Here is an 18,622-nt window from a genome sequence, read left to right as displayed (position 1 = left end):
AAAACATTCTTTGGATTGTTTGGTTTACATGCTGGGGTGAATTTGGAAAAATGAATGGCGAAGGACTTCTGGAAAATAAATGCAAAACTGCATAAAACGATGCAATAACAAGACATTGCACCCAGCTAAAAGCTGCATTTTGACATATCAGACGCATCAAGCTGGGTTCGGGCCTTTCCGTCAACATTCGGCCTCCGTTCGGCTCGTCGCTGCGGTGCGTGATGTCACCGTCTCACGCAGCGCAATATATGTGCTTGTCGGTTTAGCAGACGACTGCATTCAGGGGTTGCCCTTTTTACGCTCTGTGTACAGCAAGAAGCCTTTCCATAGCAGGTAAGTTAAAAATATGCGTCTGCCTACGGTAGAGAAAATACTGTAGATGTTACAGTAACTTAGGTTGTTTACTGCGAAAGAATAAGGCTTGGTTTGTTCGGGTAAATGTTGGCTGCGCTTGTTTTACTTACTACTAGCTGCTAGCGTTTGGCTGGCTAGCACTAGCTAACGCTAATTTAGCTACCTTGCTAGCACAACAGCGGGCTAACCTTACAAAGCTATTTTGCAAATCCTTCAAGCAGTTACCTTATGTGCTTTGGTATAGTTTTTGTTTATGCGATATGTTTACGGTTATTGCTTAACATTTTTTTAAAGACAGAACTGACAACTAAGTAGTCTGGAGAGTATTTTGCCTTTCCGAGGTAATAATAGCGATCTGGTAATCCAGACTAGCTATTGTTTAATCATTCAATCTCAGCCTTGGAGGAGCCGCCCAGCGCCGGTAACAATTTCATTCAACAAAACGGATTTGAGTAGGCATTTGGGGACAATACGGTCGGTCCGTCAGACGCTAACTAGCTGGCTGTAACACTGCTGTTAATTATTATCCAGATCGCTAATTAATAGCAAGATGTAATAATCCACATCAATCAGTGATCAACATCTAACGTTATCGTTGCCTTCCTGTGTTAGATATGCATTTCAAACATAAAGTCTGCGACATTACTATGTGACCACCCATAGCTAGCTAGCAGTATTTGCGGGTGGCTGTTCGTGTTTTCGATCCCGGGCGAGCCGATGGTTATCAGAAATGGCTGCCTTGGCTCTAAGGTTAGCTAGTTAGACTATCTACGGAGCTTTACAGCGGAGATTTTTTCGGCGTCTGTATGTCTCCGCTGAGGGTGTGACGACCATCTGCAGTGACAGGAACATCCTTTAAAATACTGCCATTTGGTCCCTTAGCTGATCACCCCGCAATTTGATGCAAGACCGATCAGCTAACGTTAGTTAGCTAATAAGCTAACAAGTTAGTTGGCTAGTTAGCTAACTCAGCGCGCTAACTAACGTGGACTGCGTGTCTTTCGAATAATTTGCTAATTGGCTAGCTAGACTAAAATCTGTATTTTGTTTAGACAGATGGCTAGGCTTAACTTGCTATCGTCCCAACTACAGCAGTCCCAGCCCACCACCAAAATGAATGACTGAAATAACATAGCTAACGCGCTAGCCAGTCGACCTATTTGGGAATGCAGCTTTCTGAACGGAGGCAAGAAGAAGTCCACTCTTTACAGAGACGGTACTTTTACAGGCCTAGTTAGTGCCGCATCACGATGGACTCTCGGTTGTTTATATTTTAATCGGGATTTTTAATTGTATTTAATTGTAGAAAAGGGATTTCGTCCCATGTCGCCCTGTCCCGTTCTGCCGTATCTCTCACCCCTGCTCCACCCTTGATCGTGTGGAATGGGCACAGGCATGCAACCAAAGATAGCCATGTGTTAGACATGCCGAGGGTTCTTCATTTCCACGCCTCGTTCCCTGATGTATTCAGTCCTTGGAACAGTAAAAGTCCTTCTTACTTGATGTTTTCAGTAATGCGTTTATGAACGGGTGTTATGGAACAGACTTCGGTGCCATTATTGCCATGATCCCCCCCCCCGACTTGATTCGTCGTTGGTTAGTTGTGGTTTTATGTTGGCTGTGACTGTCTCTTGTGTTTTAACTCATGCTTGTTTTCCCACCTGCTTGTGGATTTCGTGTATCCTGTAACATTTGCCTCGTGATGCGCTGATATCATCTCCAGCGTTGCGCCTGGAGGACAGCCGTGACGTTTGGATGTTTACAATGCGCAGTTTGTCAAGCCCATGTCATCCCGATTGTCCCTGCTTCTCGTGCCTGCTTACTGCATGCCGTTTGAGAATGATCACTGCACTCAGGATAAACTGATGAACACGCCCATCAATTTACCAATTTACAGCTCTGTATAGATTAGTTACCTGCTGCATATTGTCCGTCATTGCTAGCTTGACAGACATCACAAAGAGAGATATCCATAGGCAGCTATCGCCCTCTTTTTGGTGTGTTAATGCTTCAGACAAAGAACAGAATTTTTAGCTTTCTGTAGTATCTTTTATTCATCCGCAAATCTGTGACTCAAAGGCTGTAGTGCTTGGTGATGTCACTGTTTGTGCATGCGTTTGTATGCAGTTATGTACACTTCAGTATGTAACAATGACTGTGTTCTGTAGCCAGCACCTGCGCCAGGCACCATGTCCTCGTTTCGTAAACGCAGACTGAAGGTACAGAGGGGTCACCTCAGAGTGTACATGTAGTCTGTGCCTGCGTGTGTGGTTTGCGTGTGTGTCTGCCTCTCTTTACAGCCGGGAGAAGGTAAGGTTGCATGGGAGGTTGTGCTGGAATGCAGGGACTGAGGAGGAATTTTCGGGGGGGGGCAGCTACCTGGGGTGGAACAGCCCAGCCGGGCGGTTTTCGCAGGAGGCGTAGGGGCTGGAGCGAGGCTTGGCTCCCGCCCTGTGCTGCCGTTACTGCAGGCAGACTGCGTCTGCTCTGGTGCAGGGCAGCCTGCGCATGCTTCTCATGCTTCTCATTTTCACAGAATTCTCTGTGTCACTCCTTTCTCATTTCTCTGCAGCTGCAGTCTCCCTTTCTTTCTTTTTTTTTAAACTCTCATGGTTGAATCAGTCTGAGCTACCCGATAAATGGCTCCTGAAAGCTAAATTCAACAAAGTAACAGTGTTAATTGGTCAGTTTTTATATTGTTAGTGATTCAGACTTTAGCTTATGTTTTTTGTTTTTTATTACCATGCTGAATTGAAACTGAGCTGAGGTTGTCCCTGGTGATTGTGTATACTGCATGACTGTGGAATGTGTGTGCGCTGTGCATGAAACCCGGCTGCTGTGGTTACTGAACTTTAAACCTCCAGTTTATTGGAGATTCACTGTGTACTTTTGCACCAAAAGGAACAGTTTGCATGTTAATGATTTTTTTTCCATGTTCCTACATCTACACTGTGAGTAGTGAGGGTCATTAGGGCTCGTGCGGGTTACTACGCTGAAACCGAATTCCTGTGGTTAATACATGCGCATTGAGAATAGTATTGATTTATCTGAGAGGGGGGCTTCTGACTGCGGTCATGTCGTACAGCTCGGGCTGGCCATTATGCAGGAGGATGATGCTTGCAGGGAATGAAAAGGAAAAAGGCATTTACTTCTGTTATTCTCAAAAGCAGTTGGCTGTAGTGCTCTGCATGGGCCCTGTGGTTTGGAAATGGCCATTTCCTGTACATTCCTCAGTCCTGCGATTTCCCACTCCCTTCCCCTCGCCTCCCTGTTTGACATCATCCGCCTCCATCTCCCCGGAGACCCCAGAGGGGAAGTGACCTCATCCTTTTCCCCCTGACTGCACCCTGCCTTGGGAGCACCACTCTTCTCTTCAGCACACCCCATTCCAGAAAGGCATTGTTTCAGCCAAGAGGCCCCAGTCAGGGTTTCGTGCAGTGCTGCGTACGCTCCTTGCTGAGTGGAAATCGGCCAGATCTGAGATTTGTGTGTACTGCTTAAAAGGACACATACACTGGCCCAGGAAGGAAATGGAACCCAGGTTTTTTGGTCTGACGAACCCAGAATCAAGGGGCTGAATTGGCCTTGTGGGCCGTTTTGCTTGGAGTGTTCTTGGTGCTTTTAGCTAAGCTCTTTGCCTGGGCTTCCTTTTCCGATACTTGTCTATCCAAAAGAACTTTCATTTAAGTCAAATGAAATATTCCATTCAGATACAAGTGTAACTGTACCATTGAAAAGTCAGTGTGGGTGGCATTTTATTTCAATGAAAGGCTCCCCCTGGCACGGACACCCAAGCCTCTCCGTCTGGTTTTCCCATCCAGATCCACTCGGTCTTCAGTGATTTAATCACGGCACACAGTGGAGTGGCAGGCTATAAATATCGTTCTGGCTGTCAGGGAATCTGTGGCATGTCACTGCGTAAAAAACGGGATAATGGAGGAGGGAGAGGGGCTGCCGAGGGCGAAGCATCAGCCGCGTCGGAGTTTTGGAAGAAGCCATACAATATTTCTCTGTGCATTTCTGTTAGTGTTTGGTTGAGTTGAAAACTAACGTGGTTATTTTTATAAAGCAGTACACACAGTGCGTCAGGTCACCTCGCCAAGTATTTAATGCAGCTGTTGGTAGCGTCAGTGGGAGACAGAAGGCTTCTCATAGGATACGTCTTTGCATACTGTTGCTTTGAGTACAGCACACACCACATCACCGCCCCTCTGTTTTCTGTGGAAGGCATTTATTATTCACAGCCTTCCTTTTAACAGAACGGAGAACCAGTCTTTGCGCAAACACAGTGCGAGTGTGTATACACACACACAGACACACACACAAAGCTGTGCTGACATCTCTGTGCCGCACGGTGTATTGCCTCAGGGGTTGCTATGCGGCAGGAGGACCGGGCCGGGCAGTGTTGCAGAGCTGTGTGTCATGCCGATGGAATGCGTGCAGCCGCTATGGGTGTGTTCCCCAGCACAGAGATAGGGAGAGAGAGAGGGCCACAGCACACAGCCGGCGGAACGTTCCAGAGCCTCTGCTCTGTGTGCGAGAGCATGCTGGTGTTTTTACCGGCTGCAGATGGGAGTGGCTTTTTTTCCTCTCTCTCATAAAGCTTTCAGAGGCTGAAGGGAGAAGCTGCACTCTGAACTGCAGGGCAGGTTTCCAGCCCCGGAAAGGGAGGCCCATGAGCAAGCAGAGAGAGGGGATTCTTGTATGATTTTCATACACATTGTGAATTACTAGCAAGTCAAGTTCATTAAAAAAAAAAAACCCTTTGCTCTAGTCAGCTGCCATAATACAAACTGTTCTGCCTGGTCTCAGCTGACCTGCAGCTGGTCAGGGTGTGAGTTTGGCCTAGTTAAAGCTCTCGTCTCCCTCACTCATCCAATCAGAGCAGCTGGTGCGAAGCCGTAGCAGGTCCAAGCCATGCACTTAGGTTCAAACGTGTCCAGCAGACACCTGCCCCACCTGACACCCTGACCAGAAGGCCCAGGAGGTGACGTACAGCCCCCCTGATCTGGACCACGCCCGATTCGTGCTGCTTATCACCGCGGCCGATCTCGGTGGCCAAAACCGTTTCGTTGTCCGTGTTTAATCCCCCCGGGAAGTGACCGCTAAATCCCTGCAGGATTCCAGCTGACGGTGAACTCGGAGCTGCCGCGTTGTGACAGTCCGGCGGCAGGGTGGGGGTTGGGATGGGGATGGGTGGGGCTCGGCCCGCTTCCGAGAGAAATAGGGCCGTGGCTGAACGGGGGTAATCCGCTCAGCAGATTCAGTTGAGCAGATTTTTTTTACTTACTTGTGTAGATTTATCTCTCTCTTTTCCCTCATCTGCGTTCTTTGGACATGCCTCCCCTTCAGACATTGCCACATGGTGTGTTTTGAAAGACTGCACTTCCTGTGTTAGCTCTGTTTCAAAGGGTCTCAGTTGGCCTTTCTTAGTTGCCTTATTGAGGCGAGAAAAAGCAGCCGGAAGAGCCTGCTGTCGAAATCATCTGATTTTCTTGAAACCAGACCGTACATCTGGCACAACAGTAATACATTTCGTTGCTGAGGGTCGTGGCTGGGGGGTATTTTTTTGTCTATCCATTCTAGACGCCCCCCTGTGTCCTTGTCCTATCGTCAGACAGGCGGTCTGTGCCGGTCTGACCGGTTCTGTTGCAGGGAGAATTTGGCTGAGCGGAATGTTGCCGCTGTCAGCTGATTCCAGTTTGATAGAGCGGCACTCTCAGCTGAATGGTGAGCTTGACTCTCTCTCCATGCTGCGTTGTAGGCCCTGCACAAAGGCTTGCTTTATCCGGCCCAGCTAGCCCTGTGGAAGAGAGTCCTGCTTCTCTCCCCGTGGCCCTGCTGAAACGAGCTGTTTTTTTTTTTTTTTTTTAATGTATCAGCAGTCAATGGCCTCGGGTTGACTGGCCTTTTTCATTAAATTTCCCCCTCTCACGCTGTCCAGTAGACAATGGGTGTTATTGTGGGCGTGTGTGTGTGTGTGTGTTTGTGTGTTGGGGACCTGGGGTAGTAACAGAGACAGCTCTGAGGAAAAAAAAATACCAAGCGTCACTGTAGAGGAGAAGTGATCAGGGTGCCATGGTGTCTGGTTCTTTGCCAGCGGTTTCTCTCGCCTGACATTTCCCGGTAGTCAGCGGGACTGTTATGCAGCTCCAGAGAGTCACCTGAATTACTGTGCCGCGCCTATTCTCACTTGCTGCAGTAGGTGAGCGTGATTCAAGTCCTTATCTGTGTCTCAACTGGAGCTGACGTCCTCTCTTTCATTTTTTTTGGAGTTGCGTCTGCGGACTGCGTGCCAGCCGAGGGGTCAGAGTCTGCTGTGAGGCATTCTAATAACGCAAGCTGCAGTGGCTGTCACTGGGGCGGGGCCCGTTTGGGCGCGGGCGGCCATCCTGTATTACAGAGAGGGGGGCAGTCTGTACCCCACCCCCACCACTGCCCCTCCCCCACGGGTCATGTGGAATGTCTATCTGCTGGCCACTTGTCCTCTCAGCTGCTCACCAGGAGGTGGGGACAGCTGTGACCACCATCAGGAATTTGCCATGTAGTTACTGAACTGGGGTGGGAAAGTAATCAGTCAGCTGTTCCTTCATGCAGTGTGAGTGTTGGGCTGCATTCTGGGATTTTGGGGTTTTGCCTTAATATTTCATAACTCCAGCTGTAGCAAATTATTTTGATGGAGGTGAGAAAATGGAAGCCCCCCCTGAGTAGTTGACGCGTTTTGCTTCTATTAACTTGTCCCTTTGTCAATTAACTGACAAACTATGCTGACTAATCAGCCATGCTGGAAATAGGATAATACATAATAAGGTATATAATAATAAGGAATAAGGTGTCAGTGGAGAAAGCGGAGATCTCATTCACAGATGCATTAGTGTGGGATATTTTGGAATGTTTTGGTGACGGAACTGCTGTGGTCGCTTCTGTGTTCCGTGTGTGTGCGTGGCGTTGCGTGTGTGTGTGTACGCGTGTGTGTGGTCAGAGAATGGACACCAGCGGGGTCAAAGTGCTGGAGACGGCAGATGACATCCAGGACCGCCGGCAGCAGGTGCTGGACCGCTACCGCCGCTTCAAGGAGCTGTCGACGCTGCGGCGGCAGAAGCTGGAGGACTCGTACCGCTTCCAGTTCTTCCGCCGGGACGCCGACGAGCTGGAGAAGTGGATCCAGGAGAAGCTGCAGATCGCCTCCGATGAGAACTACAAGGACCCCACCAACCTGCAGGTCAGGGTCGCGCGTGTCCGCCGGAGCTAGCGCAGTGGCGTCACTCCTGCAGTTAAGCCAGTGCGTTTTTTTTGCAGGGTTGTCCACAGAGAGAGCCTCAGATGTGGGCCCAAAATGATTTGATTTTAAGAGTCCAAGAAAGGATGTTTAGGGCCAATGTATTGACCAAAATCCAAAAAAAAGAGGGAATGGAATTTATACCTGTTGGTTGCATAAGTGTAACACTAGAAGGTCTCAAATGGATCTACTCCATGGGGAAGCAATTTTTTTTTTTGTTCTTTTATCAGTTGAAATACTGTGGAGGGTGTTATATAAATGACTGATGTTATTTTGTACTGACCCTCTGTTTGAGTGACCTTTGATATCCCTTCTGTGATTCTAACTGACCTTCCCCTTTTAAAGAACATATTATTTTAATACCAAGTAGCCAGCTAATCTCATTTGATCTTCCTCAATGCTTGTTTCAAATCCTATTTAGACACGCCATCCAGTGACTTAAGTCAGTGATCTGATCTGTCATTTTTGCTTCTAACAACCAAAATTGGATCCAACAACAGAGGGATCTGGTAATATTTTGCCATGTCATTGGCCACAACAATCTGTGTTACCTGGGTTGTAATCTTTGCCAAATGATGCTTAGACAAGTTGTTCCCTCAGTGAGTGGTAACAGTGTGTTTCTTATTTTCAGAATGGCACAGAATGTGGTGTGACATTCTGAGGCTTGGAATTATCATGTGACTCTAGAATGATCTGAGTCGTCCTCCCATGTGTCTGTCCTGACGGCGTGTCTCTGTCCCTCAGGGAAAGCTGCAGAAGCACCAGGCCTTCGAGGCGGAGGTGCAGGCCAACTCTGGTGCCATCATCAAACTGGACGAGACCGGCAACCAGATGATCTCTGAGAGCCACTTTGCCTCTGAGACCATCCGGGTAGGCTTCGCTATTCTGCTTTCATACAACATAACCCCTCAAAACATTCAATATGGCTATTTCATAATTCTCAAAAGCTTTGGGCGAGCTAAGCTATGGATAAATCAAACATCAACACTTCATACCTGCGATAATCCTAAGCAGACATTTGTTATGAATACATAGTTTATGATGAAAAAAGTCCATTCACCCTATGTAGTGCTCATTTTGCCTACTCTCTCAACTATGAGATTACCTCTTTTGTGTTAGTCGCAACTGGCTAACACACACTAAGGTGTGTGGGCCATTTTGCAAAAGTATAATGCACTTTTTATGCAGTTTGGTATTAAGCTCAGAATAAGACAGTTGTGAGGTGGCGTGTTGAAAGCGGCTTGCTTGAGACAGACCTAACCGTTTGCGTTTGGTTCAGTCTTTCATGCCCACCGGACTGCTTGGTGACCCTGAGCAAAAAGTGTCAAATGTCCTTTAAAATACACAAGTAGGTGCTTTGGGTGCTGTGGATATCTTTTGTTCTTCAGTTCTTCCTCTGTTTTTGACATGTCCGCTTGATTTGTGTCCCTCCAGAATTGCTTTGCATTTGCTGTGCAAGTGAAATTTTTTTTTTTTTTTTTTACATTGGATCGTGTCTACATCTGACTTGCATGCACCCCAAGTTTGATAGTGAGGAAAGCTTTTGATAGATCAATGATAGATCCATCATAAATAAATAATTAATTTGTTCCAATATGGGTATAGCACACCTTCACAGTCAGTTAGCAAAATTTCTCAGTGCTGAGAGAGCAGACTCTGCTACTCTGATGGTTCATGTTGCTCCTTGGTGTAAGATGTGCTGTAAATTGTTAGTTGGCAGCCTGGATGTTTTATCACTAACCATAAAACAGCCCTGGTGTCTATTAGAGCCCAGCTCTTAGCTTTGGCATTTTTCTTTATGACTGAGTACTTCAGTGTCGTAAGAGGCCGGCTCTTATGAGAGTCGAGGTGTGTAAAGGAAGGCTTTCCGTAAGGCCTGGTGCATTGCAGCGAGAGTGAAACGCTCCCCCCCCCCGTCTCTCTCTCCCCCCTCCCTCCACTCTCAGACCCGTCTGGAGGAGCTGCACAGGCTGTGGGACCTGCTGCTGCAGAGGACCAAGGAGAAGGGCGTGCGTCTGCTGCAGGCGCAGAAGCTGGTGCAGTACCTGCGCGAGTGCGAGGATGCCCTGGACTGGATCAGCGACAAGGTGAGTCACCGCGGCGACTCGGAGAAATGCGGAACGGCACAGTAACGATATCCATCACAGATTGTTGGACAGGGTACCTTTTCCAGAGGGAACTGAGCCAATTAGCAGGGGTGGTGGAGGGGGGTCAGCTGAAGACTTGGATATATCCAATCTGTTTGCTAGATAAAGTCCAGAAACTGTTAAATTGGGTGGAGGTGGTGAGAGAAAACAGTAAATAGAACAAGTATAATTGAAGACTTGTGTGTATAGGTCATCAGTTTTGCCTGATAAGTCTAGAGACTGTTAGGTGGCTAGAGAGATGGCAGTTGGTGGGATATGATTGGCTACAGATGGAGAGCTTCCTGTCCAATAGCAAGGGTGCAGATCTGCCCTAACCATCCTCTTCCCCAGACAAAGTGGGAACATTTTACAAATGTTTTATGAACCAAAAATAAACCTTTGGTGTCTCTGCAGGAGGCCCTTGCCACCTCGGAGGAGCTGGGTCAGGACCTGGAGCACGTGGAGGTGCTGCAGAAGAAGTTTGAGGAGTTCCAGACTGACCTGGCAGCCCACGAGGAGCGTGTCAACGATGTCAACCAGCTGGCCGGCAAGCTGGTGCAGGAGTCGCACCCGGAGGCGGAGCTGATCGTGCGCAAGCAGGACGAGGTGAACGCCGCCTGGCAGAGGCTGAAGGGCCTGGCCCAGCAGAGGCAGGGGAAGCTGTTCGGGGCAGCCGAGGTGCAGCGCTTCAACAGGTACGGTCGTTTTCGGGGTCCTCGTCTCTCCTGTTCACTGGCTCATGAGGCCTGTTGGATAGGGCTTATTGGGGAGTTAAAAGCAAGGTGCCAAGGTGGTTGTTCTCTTATTTCGTACATGTCAAAATGGTCTGGATAATAATGGTTTGGTTGTTGGAAAAGGAGTGATGAATTGGGAGTTCACAAAGGATTTTTGGTCGTCGTTTGGACCTGCAGGGACGTCGATGAGACCATCAGCTGGATCAAGGAGAAGGAGCAGCTGATGGCTTCAGACGATTTCGGGCGCGACCTGGCGAGCGTGCAGGCCCTTCTGCGGAAGCACGAGGGCCTGGAGAGAGACCTGGCTGCCCTGGAGGACAAGGTGAGTGGGCGGGCTATCCCCTGCGGTATCATCTGATTGGCTGTTGGTGCAGGGCCACGTGTGGTGACCCTCCCTCTCTTGTCTGCCCCCCACCCCCCTCAGGTGAACACCCTGGGCTCTGAGGCGGAGCGTCTTCAGCAGACGCACCCCCAGAACGCCTCTCAGATCCACCTGAAGAGGGACGAGCTCATCACCAACTGGGAGCAGATCCGCACGCTGGCCGCCGAGCGCCACGCCCACCTCAACGACTCCTACAGGTGGGCGCTGGAGCACTGCTGCCTTGTGTTAAAGAGCCATGGGGCGAGAATTGATTTGAATGCGCTCTATATGGGAAAATCAGCTGAATGTGTTTTAAACTTATAATGCAAGTTACACCTTCTTTTTGTCCTCATGTTTTAAAATTATCAATAGCCCTAATTCTGGTAAAGATGCAGTTTGTAGAGTGTTTGGTCAACAGAATGTGAACACAAAAAATTGTATTGGACTTGCTGTTCTGTGAACATTTTTTTAAACTTCTATGTTTAGAAAAAATTGGATGCCTGCTCAAGTTGCTCAAACTGCTCAAAGAATGCATATGCTGGGGCAGTTATTTTCCCATTAGCATTGTATTACTAAATTGCATTTGAGTACTTAGTTTGGGTGCTCAGGTACTTAAGTTAATTAAATGTTGCCTATGAATGGTTCAGCTTATGAGCTTAAATACAAATACAACTCATTTAACACAGTGTTGATGGCTGTAGCTGATTACTGATGCATATTGTCCCCCAGAGCTCACTGATAAGTGCCTTTCAGGACCTGAGTGCAGTTCTGAGTGCAGTGCTCTCCTCTGCCCCCTACAGGCTGCAGCGCTTCACTGCTGACTTCCGTGACCTGACCAGCTGGGTGACCGAGATGAAGGCCCTGATCAACGCAGACGAGCTGGCCAACGACGTGGCCGGGGCGGAGGCCCTGCTGGACCGTCACCAGGAGCACAAGGTGACCCGCCTGAGGGGTGCTGTGTAATTTAGCATCACTTAAGGAGCACTTTCTGAATTGTGAAGAATGGAAATTGATTGGCGTTGTATGGCATATGGAAAGTATGGCACAAATCTGCCAGCTACTCACGAAATGTTGAAAGCAATCAGAGCATGCAGAATATAGTGATTTGTCTTGTGTGCTCCAGACAGAGTAACAGGTGGGCTTTTGAGCACCTGGCCTATATTTTTCTAAACTACAGTAAGGCCAGAATGCCAGCAGTAGCTGCAGAATGGAGCGTGCCCTGCTGTGTCTGTGGTGTCATACAAGCCTGCGTTTGATCGGTGCTGTGTGGTTCTCCGCAGGGAGAGATCGATGCTCACGAGGACAGCTTCAAAGCCACGGACGAGGCAGGCCAGGCCCTCCTGAACACGGGACACTACGCCTCCGAGGAAGTCAAGGAGAAGGTAGCACCTAGCCTCGCCTTAATACCCCTTTCCCTGCCATTTTTTGGGGGGTGGGGGGGGGGGGGGTGTGTGTGTTGGGGGGGGGTTAAGGGGCCTCTTTTTATAAAATGTGAAATGTATTGATCCCAAGGGGGCTGTGTCAATCGGACCAAGGAGGCTCGGTTGTGAATATTGGGTGTAAGTGTGAGTGTGGGACGCTGCAGAAGCCTGCCCTTGACCCCGTGCTTGCCGTCCCGTCTGCGCAGCTGGGTATCCTGTCGGAGGAGAAGGAGTCCCTGCTGGAGCTGTGGGAGCTGCGCAGACAGCAGTACGAGCAGTGCATGGACCTGCAGCTCTTCTACAGGGACACCGAGCAGGTGGACAACTGGATGAGCAAGCAGGAGGTAGGCTTCTCCTCACACACTGCGCGCGCTGTCCGGTTACTGTCTGAAACGGCTTGCCGGTCCAGTCAGCGCAGGGCCATACTGTTCTAAGGAATAGCTGTAGGTTACAGCACGCGAGGCATTTACAACCAATTTGCAGATGTGCGTGAAAAGGAATACTGATTTTCTGTTCATTCTACGCTGAGAATCCTGAGATGTTATCCCGTAGCAGAGACGCCATGTGCTGTGGAATTGTGGAGTGTAGTTTATACACGTCCATTTCCCATAGGCTTTCCTGCTGAATGAGGACCTGGGCGACTCCCTGGACAGCGTGGAGGCCCTGCTGAAGAAGCACGAGGACTTTGAGAAATCCCTCAGTGCGCAGGAGGAGAAAATAACCGTGAGGGCCGCTCTTGGTCTTTGCTCTTTTAAAATTCTTCTTTTTCTTCTTCTTATTTATTTTTTTATTATTATCATCATGACCTTTTGCAGTGGGTTTCATTTAATGTACCATCTGTTAAATTTGTAGGCCCTGGATGAATTTGCCACCAAACTGATTCAGAACAACCACTACGCCAAGGAGGATGTGGCCACCCGCAGAGACGCGGTGAGCGAGGAGTCCACTTTGCACCACTCCTCCTGTGTTACACACTTCTGTGCTGCTAGCAGTGGATGGCAGAATGCTACCTGTTCTGTACTCTTATCAAAACCACGTTAAATACTTTAGAAAAGTTTCTCATGCATGCTTGTGTTGGTGAGGGTGGTCTTATGGTTGTATACGTTGTGTGTAATTGACTGTGTGCCCCGCCCTGCGGTCTCTGCAGCTGCTGAGCCGCCGCAACGCCCTTCACGAGCGCGCTCAGTCCCGCCGCGCTGCGCTGGAGGACTCCTTCCACCTGCAGCAGTTCTTCCGCGACTCCGACGAGCTCAAGAGCTGGATCAACGAGAAGATGAAGACCGCCACCGACGAAGCCTACAAGGCAAGCCGGCTTCGCTACGTAGATACGCGGCCCTAGCAAACCGGTTCTTTCAGGCTGTGTCTTATTCTCGTGACCTCTGACCCTTTTCTTGTGCTCTCTCTCTCTCAGGACCCATCCAACCTGCAGGGGAAGGTGCAGAAGCACCAGGCCTTCGAGGCCGAGCTCTCGGCCAATCAGAGCCGCATAGACTCCCTGCAGAAGTCTGGGCAGGAGCTGATCGACGCCAACCACTATGCCTCGGACGAGGTGTCCACTCGCATGGATGAGGTCAGCGCCATGTGGAAGAAGCTGCTGGAGGCGACTGAGCTCAAAGGTAAAGAGTGTGAGTGTGAGTGTGAGTGTGAGTGTGTGTGTAATATATGAAAACATTCTTGTGTAATTCTTCTTGATAAACTCTGCAGCTCTTACAAATATTGTAAATGCTTATAGCTGACTAACGGTTGACTGAGGAGGTGATGGAAATGGTGAGCTTTGTTTTAAAAGTGATGAGCAGATGTGCTGTGCAGAGTAGAGTGGATTGAGTCCGTAGACGTCCCAACACCAGTCTCATTCCTGTCCAGGCATCAAGCTCCGTGAGGCCAACCAGCAGCAGCAGTTCAACCGCAACGTGGAGGACATCGAGCTGTGGCTGTACGAGGTCGAAGGTCACCTGGCCTCCGACGACTACGGCAAGGACCTGACCAGTGTGCAGAACCTGCAGAAGAAGCACGCCCTGCTGGAGGCCGACGTGGCTGCGCACCAGGTGACCTGGCCCACCTGTCCCACCTGTCCCACCCGACTCACCTATCTCAACTTTTTGCCTCTTTCTAATTGTTTACCTTAAAGGAAAGTTCAGTGATTGTGGGATTGCGATTGGTAGTTCTAGAGTGTGAAAAATAATTAATTAAAGCTGGGGGGAAAGATGTAAACGAGAAGACGCATAAATGACCTCATGCACACAATCCTGGCCTTATGTAGTTTTTTTTACTTTAATTCACTTTGTGCTAATTTAAGTTTGTTTCTAATGTGTCTGACATTTTTCATTAGTTTGCGTTAACTCCACCATGCAGGTAAACTGAACAGGGACTTCCTTGGGAAGCCATTATATAAATGGATTCAGAATCCTCACACGTGTTCCAGAATCCTCAGGCTGAAATCCTCTCCCTGTCTCTCTGCTTCCCGGAACAGGACCGCATCGACGGCATCACCATCCAGGCGCGCCAGTTCCAGGAGGCGGGCCACTTCGACGCCGACAACATCCGCAAGAAGCAGGAGGCGCTGGTGGCCCGCTACGAGGCGCTGAAGGAGCCCATGGCGGCCAGGAAGCAGAAGCTCTCCGACTCCTTGCGCCTGCAGCAGCTGTTCCGCGACGTGGAGGACGAGGAGACCTGGATCCGCGAGAAGGAGCCTATCGCGGCCTCCACCAACAGGGGTCAGTGTTGAGTCTTGTGTTGTTGGGGGATTTTTTTAAATCTGAAGTTGGATTTTTTTCCGTAATATCTTGTCTGTTTTGTTTAGATCTGTCTGGACTCTCCTCTGGACTCTCCTCTGTATTCTCCTCTGTATTCTTTATCCCCACTTGCACGTGGTATATCTCAGGTTCTGATAAACTCTGTTCCCTTGTCCTCTCCCAGGTAAAGACCTGATTGGTGTGCAGAACCTGCTGAAGAAGCACCAGGCTCTTCAGGCTGAAATCGCAGGGCACGAGCCCCGCATCAAGGCCGTCACTCAGAAGGGCCAGGCCATGGTGGAGGAGGGTAGGCATCCATACTTGCTTTTCAGTTAGTGAATCAATATTATCAACATAAACCAAAACATTTCTGTAGAATAGTATTAAAATTCCACTTTTCCTTACAAAACCACTGTGGTGCAAAGAGCACTACTGAAACTAATGGGGAAAATATATATTTCTCCCTCCTGTAACCATGACGTCCTATATCATGCCATATCCATAATCCAACACATTCTTTCGTTTGATTCTTATGACACAAGCAACTGCACAAACTGCACAAAATTACACCAGCTGCCAAAGTTACAGTAACACTGGGAGGAAGAAAGCCTTTTTTGGGCCTCTCTGTACCCATGAGCCCTGGCTCATTTGCTGCACGCAGAGTGACAGACTACAGCATTAGTCCTAAGGCACGCTCTGACCCCACGCTGCCCCCTGCAGGCCACTTCGCTGGCGAGGACGTGAAGGCGAAGCTGGGAGAGCTGAACGGCCGCTGGGAGACGCTGAAGGGGAAGGCCTCCCAGCGCAGGCAGGACCTGGAGGACTCCCTGCAGGCTCAGCAGTACTTCGCCGACGCCAACGAGGCCGAGTCCTGGATGCGGGAGAAGGAGCCCATCGTGGGGAGCACCGACTACGGCAAGGACGAGGACTCCGCTGAGGTGAGGTGGAGGCGAGGATAATTCGGGTGTTAGAATTTAAAGTAAGTGAAGACAAAGTTAGGAGAAGTGAAAGGAGCTGTGTGATTTTTGGAAAGGTGGCAGCTGTCAGTACATAAGGTCCCGGTGAATTTTGTGTCATTTTTATTAGAGGATGAGTAAAAACACACATTTCCTCATTCTGCAGGCCCTCCTGAAGAAGCACGAGGCGCTGATGTCCGACCTGAGTGCTTATGGAAGCAGCATCCAGTCCCTGAAGGAGCAGGCCCAGTCCTGCAGGGTGAGTCTGGGACGGGCGGAGTCAACCAAAAACAAAAGTCCCAAAAGAAAGTGATAGCTCGAATGTGATACTGTTAATGGGTGATCTGTTGGTTGTGGAACGCAGGACTGCACCAACCTGTTCTCTTAATCCTGGTTACACACTGGTGATACATACGTACTGGCACATAATGCTTTCCTGCTAACATGTTTCTTTTTTTAAATGCAGCAACAAGTGGCACCCACGGATGACGAAACGGGCAAGGAGCTGGTTCTGGCCCTGTATGACTACCAGGAGAAGAGCCCCCGGGAGGTCACCATGAAGAAGGGCGACATCCTCACCTTGCTCAACAGCACCAACAAGGTACAGGACCCCAGCGGTACCGCACTGCTGTGTCACACTCATCAGATTCATTACAGCAGATCAGGGGAGATTCGATTATTTGGTCTGATGTTTGTGTGCATATGATTGCACCACAGACATGTACTTTGTGTTGCGAATCTGGGACTAAGTGATCTCAGCGGGGCCTACTGGGTGCTGACTGATACTGACAGTGAATGCCACATGAAACCAGAACTGGTTTCAAACGCAAGGCTTAATCTGATTCTGGCCATAGATTGGATGTTCTGCAGTTAACACAAAATTAACTGTACTTTTCAGCTGTAGGATCAGGATTCAGTGCTGTGGCTGTACAGTTCCTTGTGGCTGTGTATTGCTTATGTTCTTAGTTCCTGGATCAAGGGATCTGCTACGAATGTAGGGGCACAGTCTCTGTAGACACCCTCTGAAAGTCCGGATGTGGCACGTTATAGCCTTGTACCATGTTATCCACAGCTGATCTAGTGCGTCATAGCTCTGTACCGTGTGCCACGGCTGATCTAGTGCGTCATAGCTCTGTACCCTGCGTGTCACGGCTGATCTAGTGCATCATAGCTCTGTACCCTGCGTGTCATAGCTCTGTACCCTGCGTGTCATAGCTCTGTACCCTGCGTGTCATAGCTCTGTACCTTGCGTGTCACGGCTGATCTAGTGCGTCATAGCTCTGTACCCTGCGTGTCACAGCTGATCTAGTGCGTCATAGCTCTGTACCCTGCGTGTCATAGCTCTGTACCCTGCGTGTCACGGCTGATCTAGTGCATCATAGCTCTGTACCCTGCGTGTCATAGCTCTGTACCCTGCGTGTCACGGTTGATCTAGTGTGTCATAGCTCTGTACCCTGCGTGTCACGGTTGATCTAGTGCGTCATAGCTCTGTACCCTGCGTGTCACGGTTGATCTAGTGCGTCATAGCTCTGTACCCTGCGTGTCACGGCTGATCTAGTGCATCATAGCTCTGCATCCTGTCTCCCACTCCTGCAGGACTGGTGGAAGGTGGAGGTGAATGACCGCCAGGGCTTTGTTCCCGCGGCCTACGTGAAGAAGCTGGACCCCACCCAGTCCTCGTCCCGGGAGAACCTGCTGGACGAGCAGGGCAGCATCGCCCTGCGGCAGGAGCAGATCGAGAACCAGTAAGGGATTCGCCACACGGCCAACATGCCACTGAGAGGCCAAGCCACAACCTTTGACCTCTGACCTCTGAGCAGCGATTGACTTTCCCTCTGTGCCTTATACGATCTTTGCTGTATGTTTCTGAAGCCGGCCCCTTGAGCACCAGTTCTTATCTGGAGTTTGATGTGCTTCCCTTGTCTTAACTCGTTTTTTTACATTACAGAAAAGTTTTAGACAGAGCAGGCATCAAGACTGACTCCAGTTATTGCGTGATCTTGAAGGATTTCTTCAGTTTTATAGTCCCTCTGCTTTACTGAAGTATTGAATTGAAATGTGTATATAATGTGTAGTGGGCAAAAGTCTCATTCCTGAGCACCTTAGCTTTTAAAGAATTAATGTATTTCGACACATAATTTATTGACTTAATGCAGAAACGCACTTGGAGGGAATCATTACACAACAAATGTTTCGTGTGATTGACAGATTCGCTAGTTCAGGAACACTAATAATTCATATATGTAGTCCACAGGCCGCGCATATGTGGCGTGCAAGTGAATTTAAATCTGCACCTTCAGTTCAGTTTCACTACTAAATTAATTCCAAATTTGAACTTGCTGTTAAGGGGAAAAAATACGTTCAGCAATAAACCACGAGCCCAGTACATAGTGTAACAGGGTTAAGTAGGTAATTTCACAGATCATAAAAACTTATGTAACCTGAAAATATCCATCTTGTCAGAAAAATGATTTTATGCTGAAACGGCCCCTGTAGAAATACAGACAATGTCCTGTGTTTAGATCTCAGAGACTCACTCAGCTGACCAGTTAACTTCATATCCGCAACTAAAGGGGAACTCTCTTCTTACAGTCCTTGACACACGTCTCCTGTCTTTGCTTAAACGATTAACGCCTTTTTCTCTCGACTGCAATGCCAC

The 18,622-nt window shown here is 49.0% G+C and overlaps 1 protein-coding gene across 1 annotated transcript in view; it reads left to right on the top strand.

The window, feature by feature from the left end:
* The first annotated feature begins 2,554 nt into the window (after positions 1 to 2,554).
* LOC118776562 (spectrin alpha chain, non-erythrocytic 1-like) overlaps positions 2,555 to 18,622 on the top strand; it is a 36,088-nt gene continuing 20,020 nt past the window's right edge. The window contains exons 1-21 of the mRNA XM_036526953.1: positions 2,555 to 2,573; positions 7,337 to 7,576; positions 8,378 to 8,503; positions 9,580 to 9,720; positions 10,174 to 10,454; positions 10,671 to 10,815; positions 10,918 to 11,072; positions 11,655 to 11,790; positions 12,135 to 12,236; positions 12,482 to 12,619; positions 12,888 to 12,998; positions 13,128 to 13,205; positions 13,423 to 13,578; positions 13,687 to 13,891; positions 14,139 to 14,320; positions 14,746 to 14,989; positions 15,192 to 15,314; positions 15,728 to 15,945; positions 16,130 to 16,222; positions 16,430 to 16,564; positions 17,560 to 17,708. Of these exons, the coding sequence (XP_036382846.1) occupies positions 7,340 to 7,576; positions 8,378 to 8,503; positions 9,580 to 9,720; positions 10,174 to 10,454; positions 10,671 to 10,815; positions 10,918 to 11,072; positions 11,655 to 11,790; positions 12,135 to 12,236; positions 12,482 to 12,619; positions 12,888 to 12,998; positions 13,128 to 13,205; positions 13,423 to 13,578; positions 13,687 to 13,891; positions 14,139 to 14,320; positions 14,746 to 14,989; positions 15,192 to 15,314; positions 15,728 to 15,945; positions 16,130 to 16,222; positions 16,430 to 16,564; positions 17,560 to 17,708 (3,155 nt within the window). The 5' untranslated portion in view covers positions 2,555 to 2,573; positions 7,337 to 7,339. The remainder of the gene's footprint in view (positions 2,574 to 7,336; positions 7,577 to 8,377; positions 8,504 to 9,579; positions 9,721 to 10,173; positions 10,455 to 10,670; positions 10,816 to 10,917; positions 11,073 to 11,654; positions 11,791 to 12,134; positions 12,237 to 12,481; positions 12,620 to 12,887; positions 12,999 to 13,127; positions 13,206 to 13,422; positions 13,579 to 13,686; positions 13,892 to 14,138; positions 14,321 to 14,745; positions 14,990 to 15,191; positions 15,315 to 15,727; positions 15,946 to 16,129; positions 16,223 to 16,429; positions 16,565 to 17,559; positions 17,709 to 18,622) is intronic.

Source organism: Megalops cyprinoides, chromosome 4, assembly GCF_013368585.1.
Source record: "Megalops cyprinoides isolate fMegCyp1 chromosome 4, fMegCyp1.pri, whole genome shotgun sequence".
Classification (NCBI taxonomy): Eukaryota; Metazoa; Chordata; class Actinopteri; order Elopiformes; family Megalopidae; genus Megalops; species Megalops cyprinoides.
This window is presented reverse-complemented; position numbering and strand designations above follow the sequence as displayed.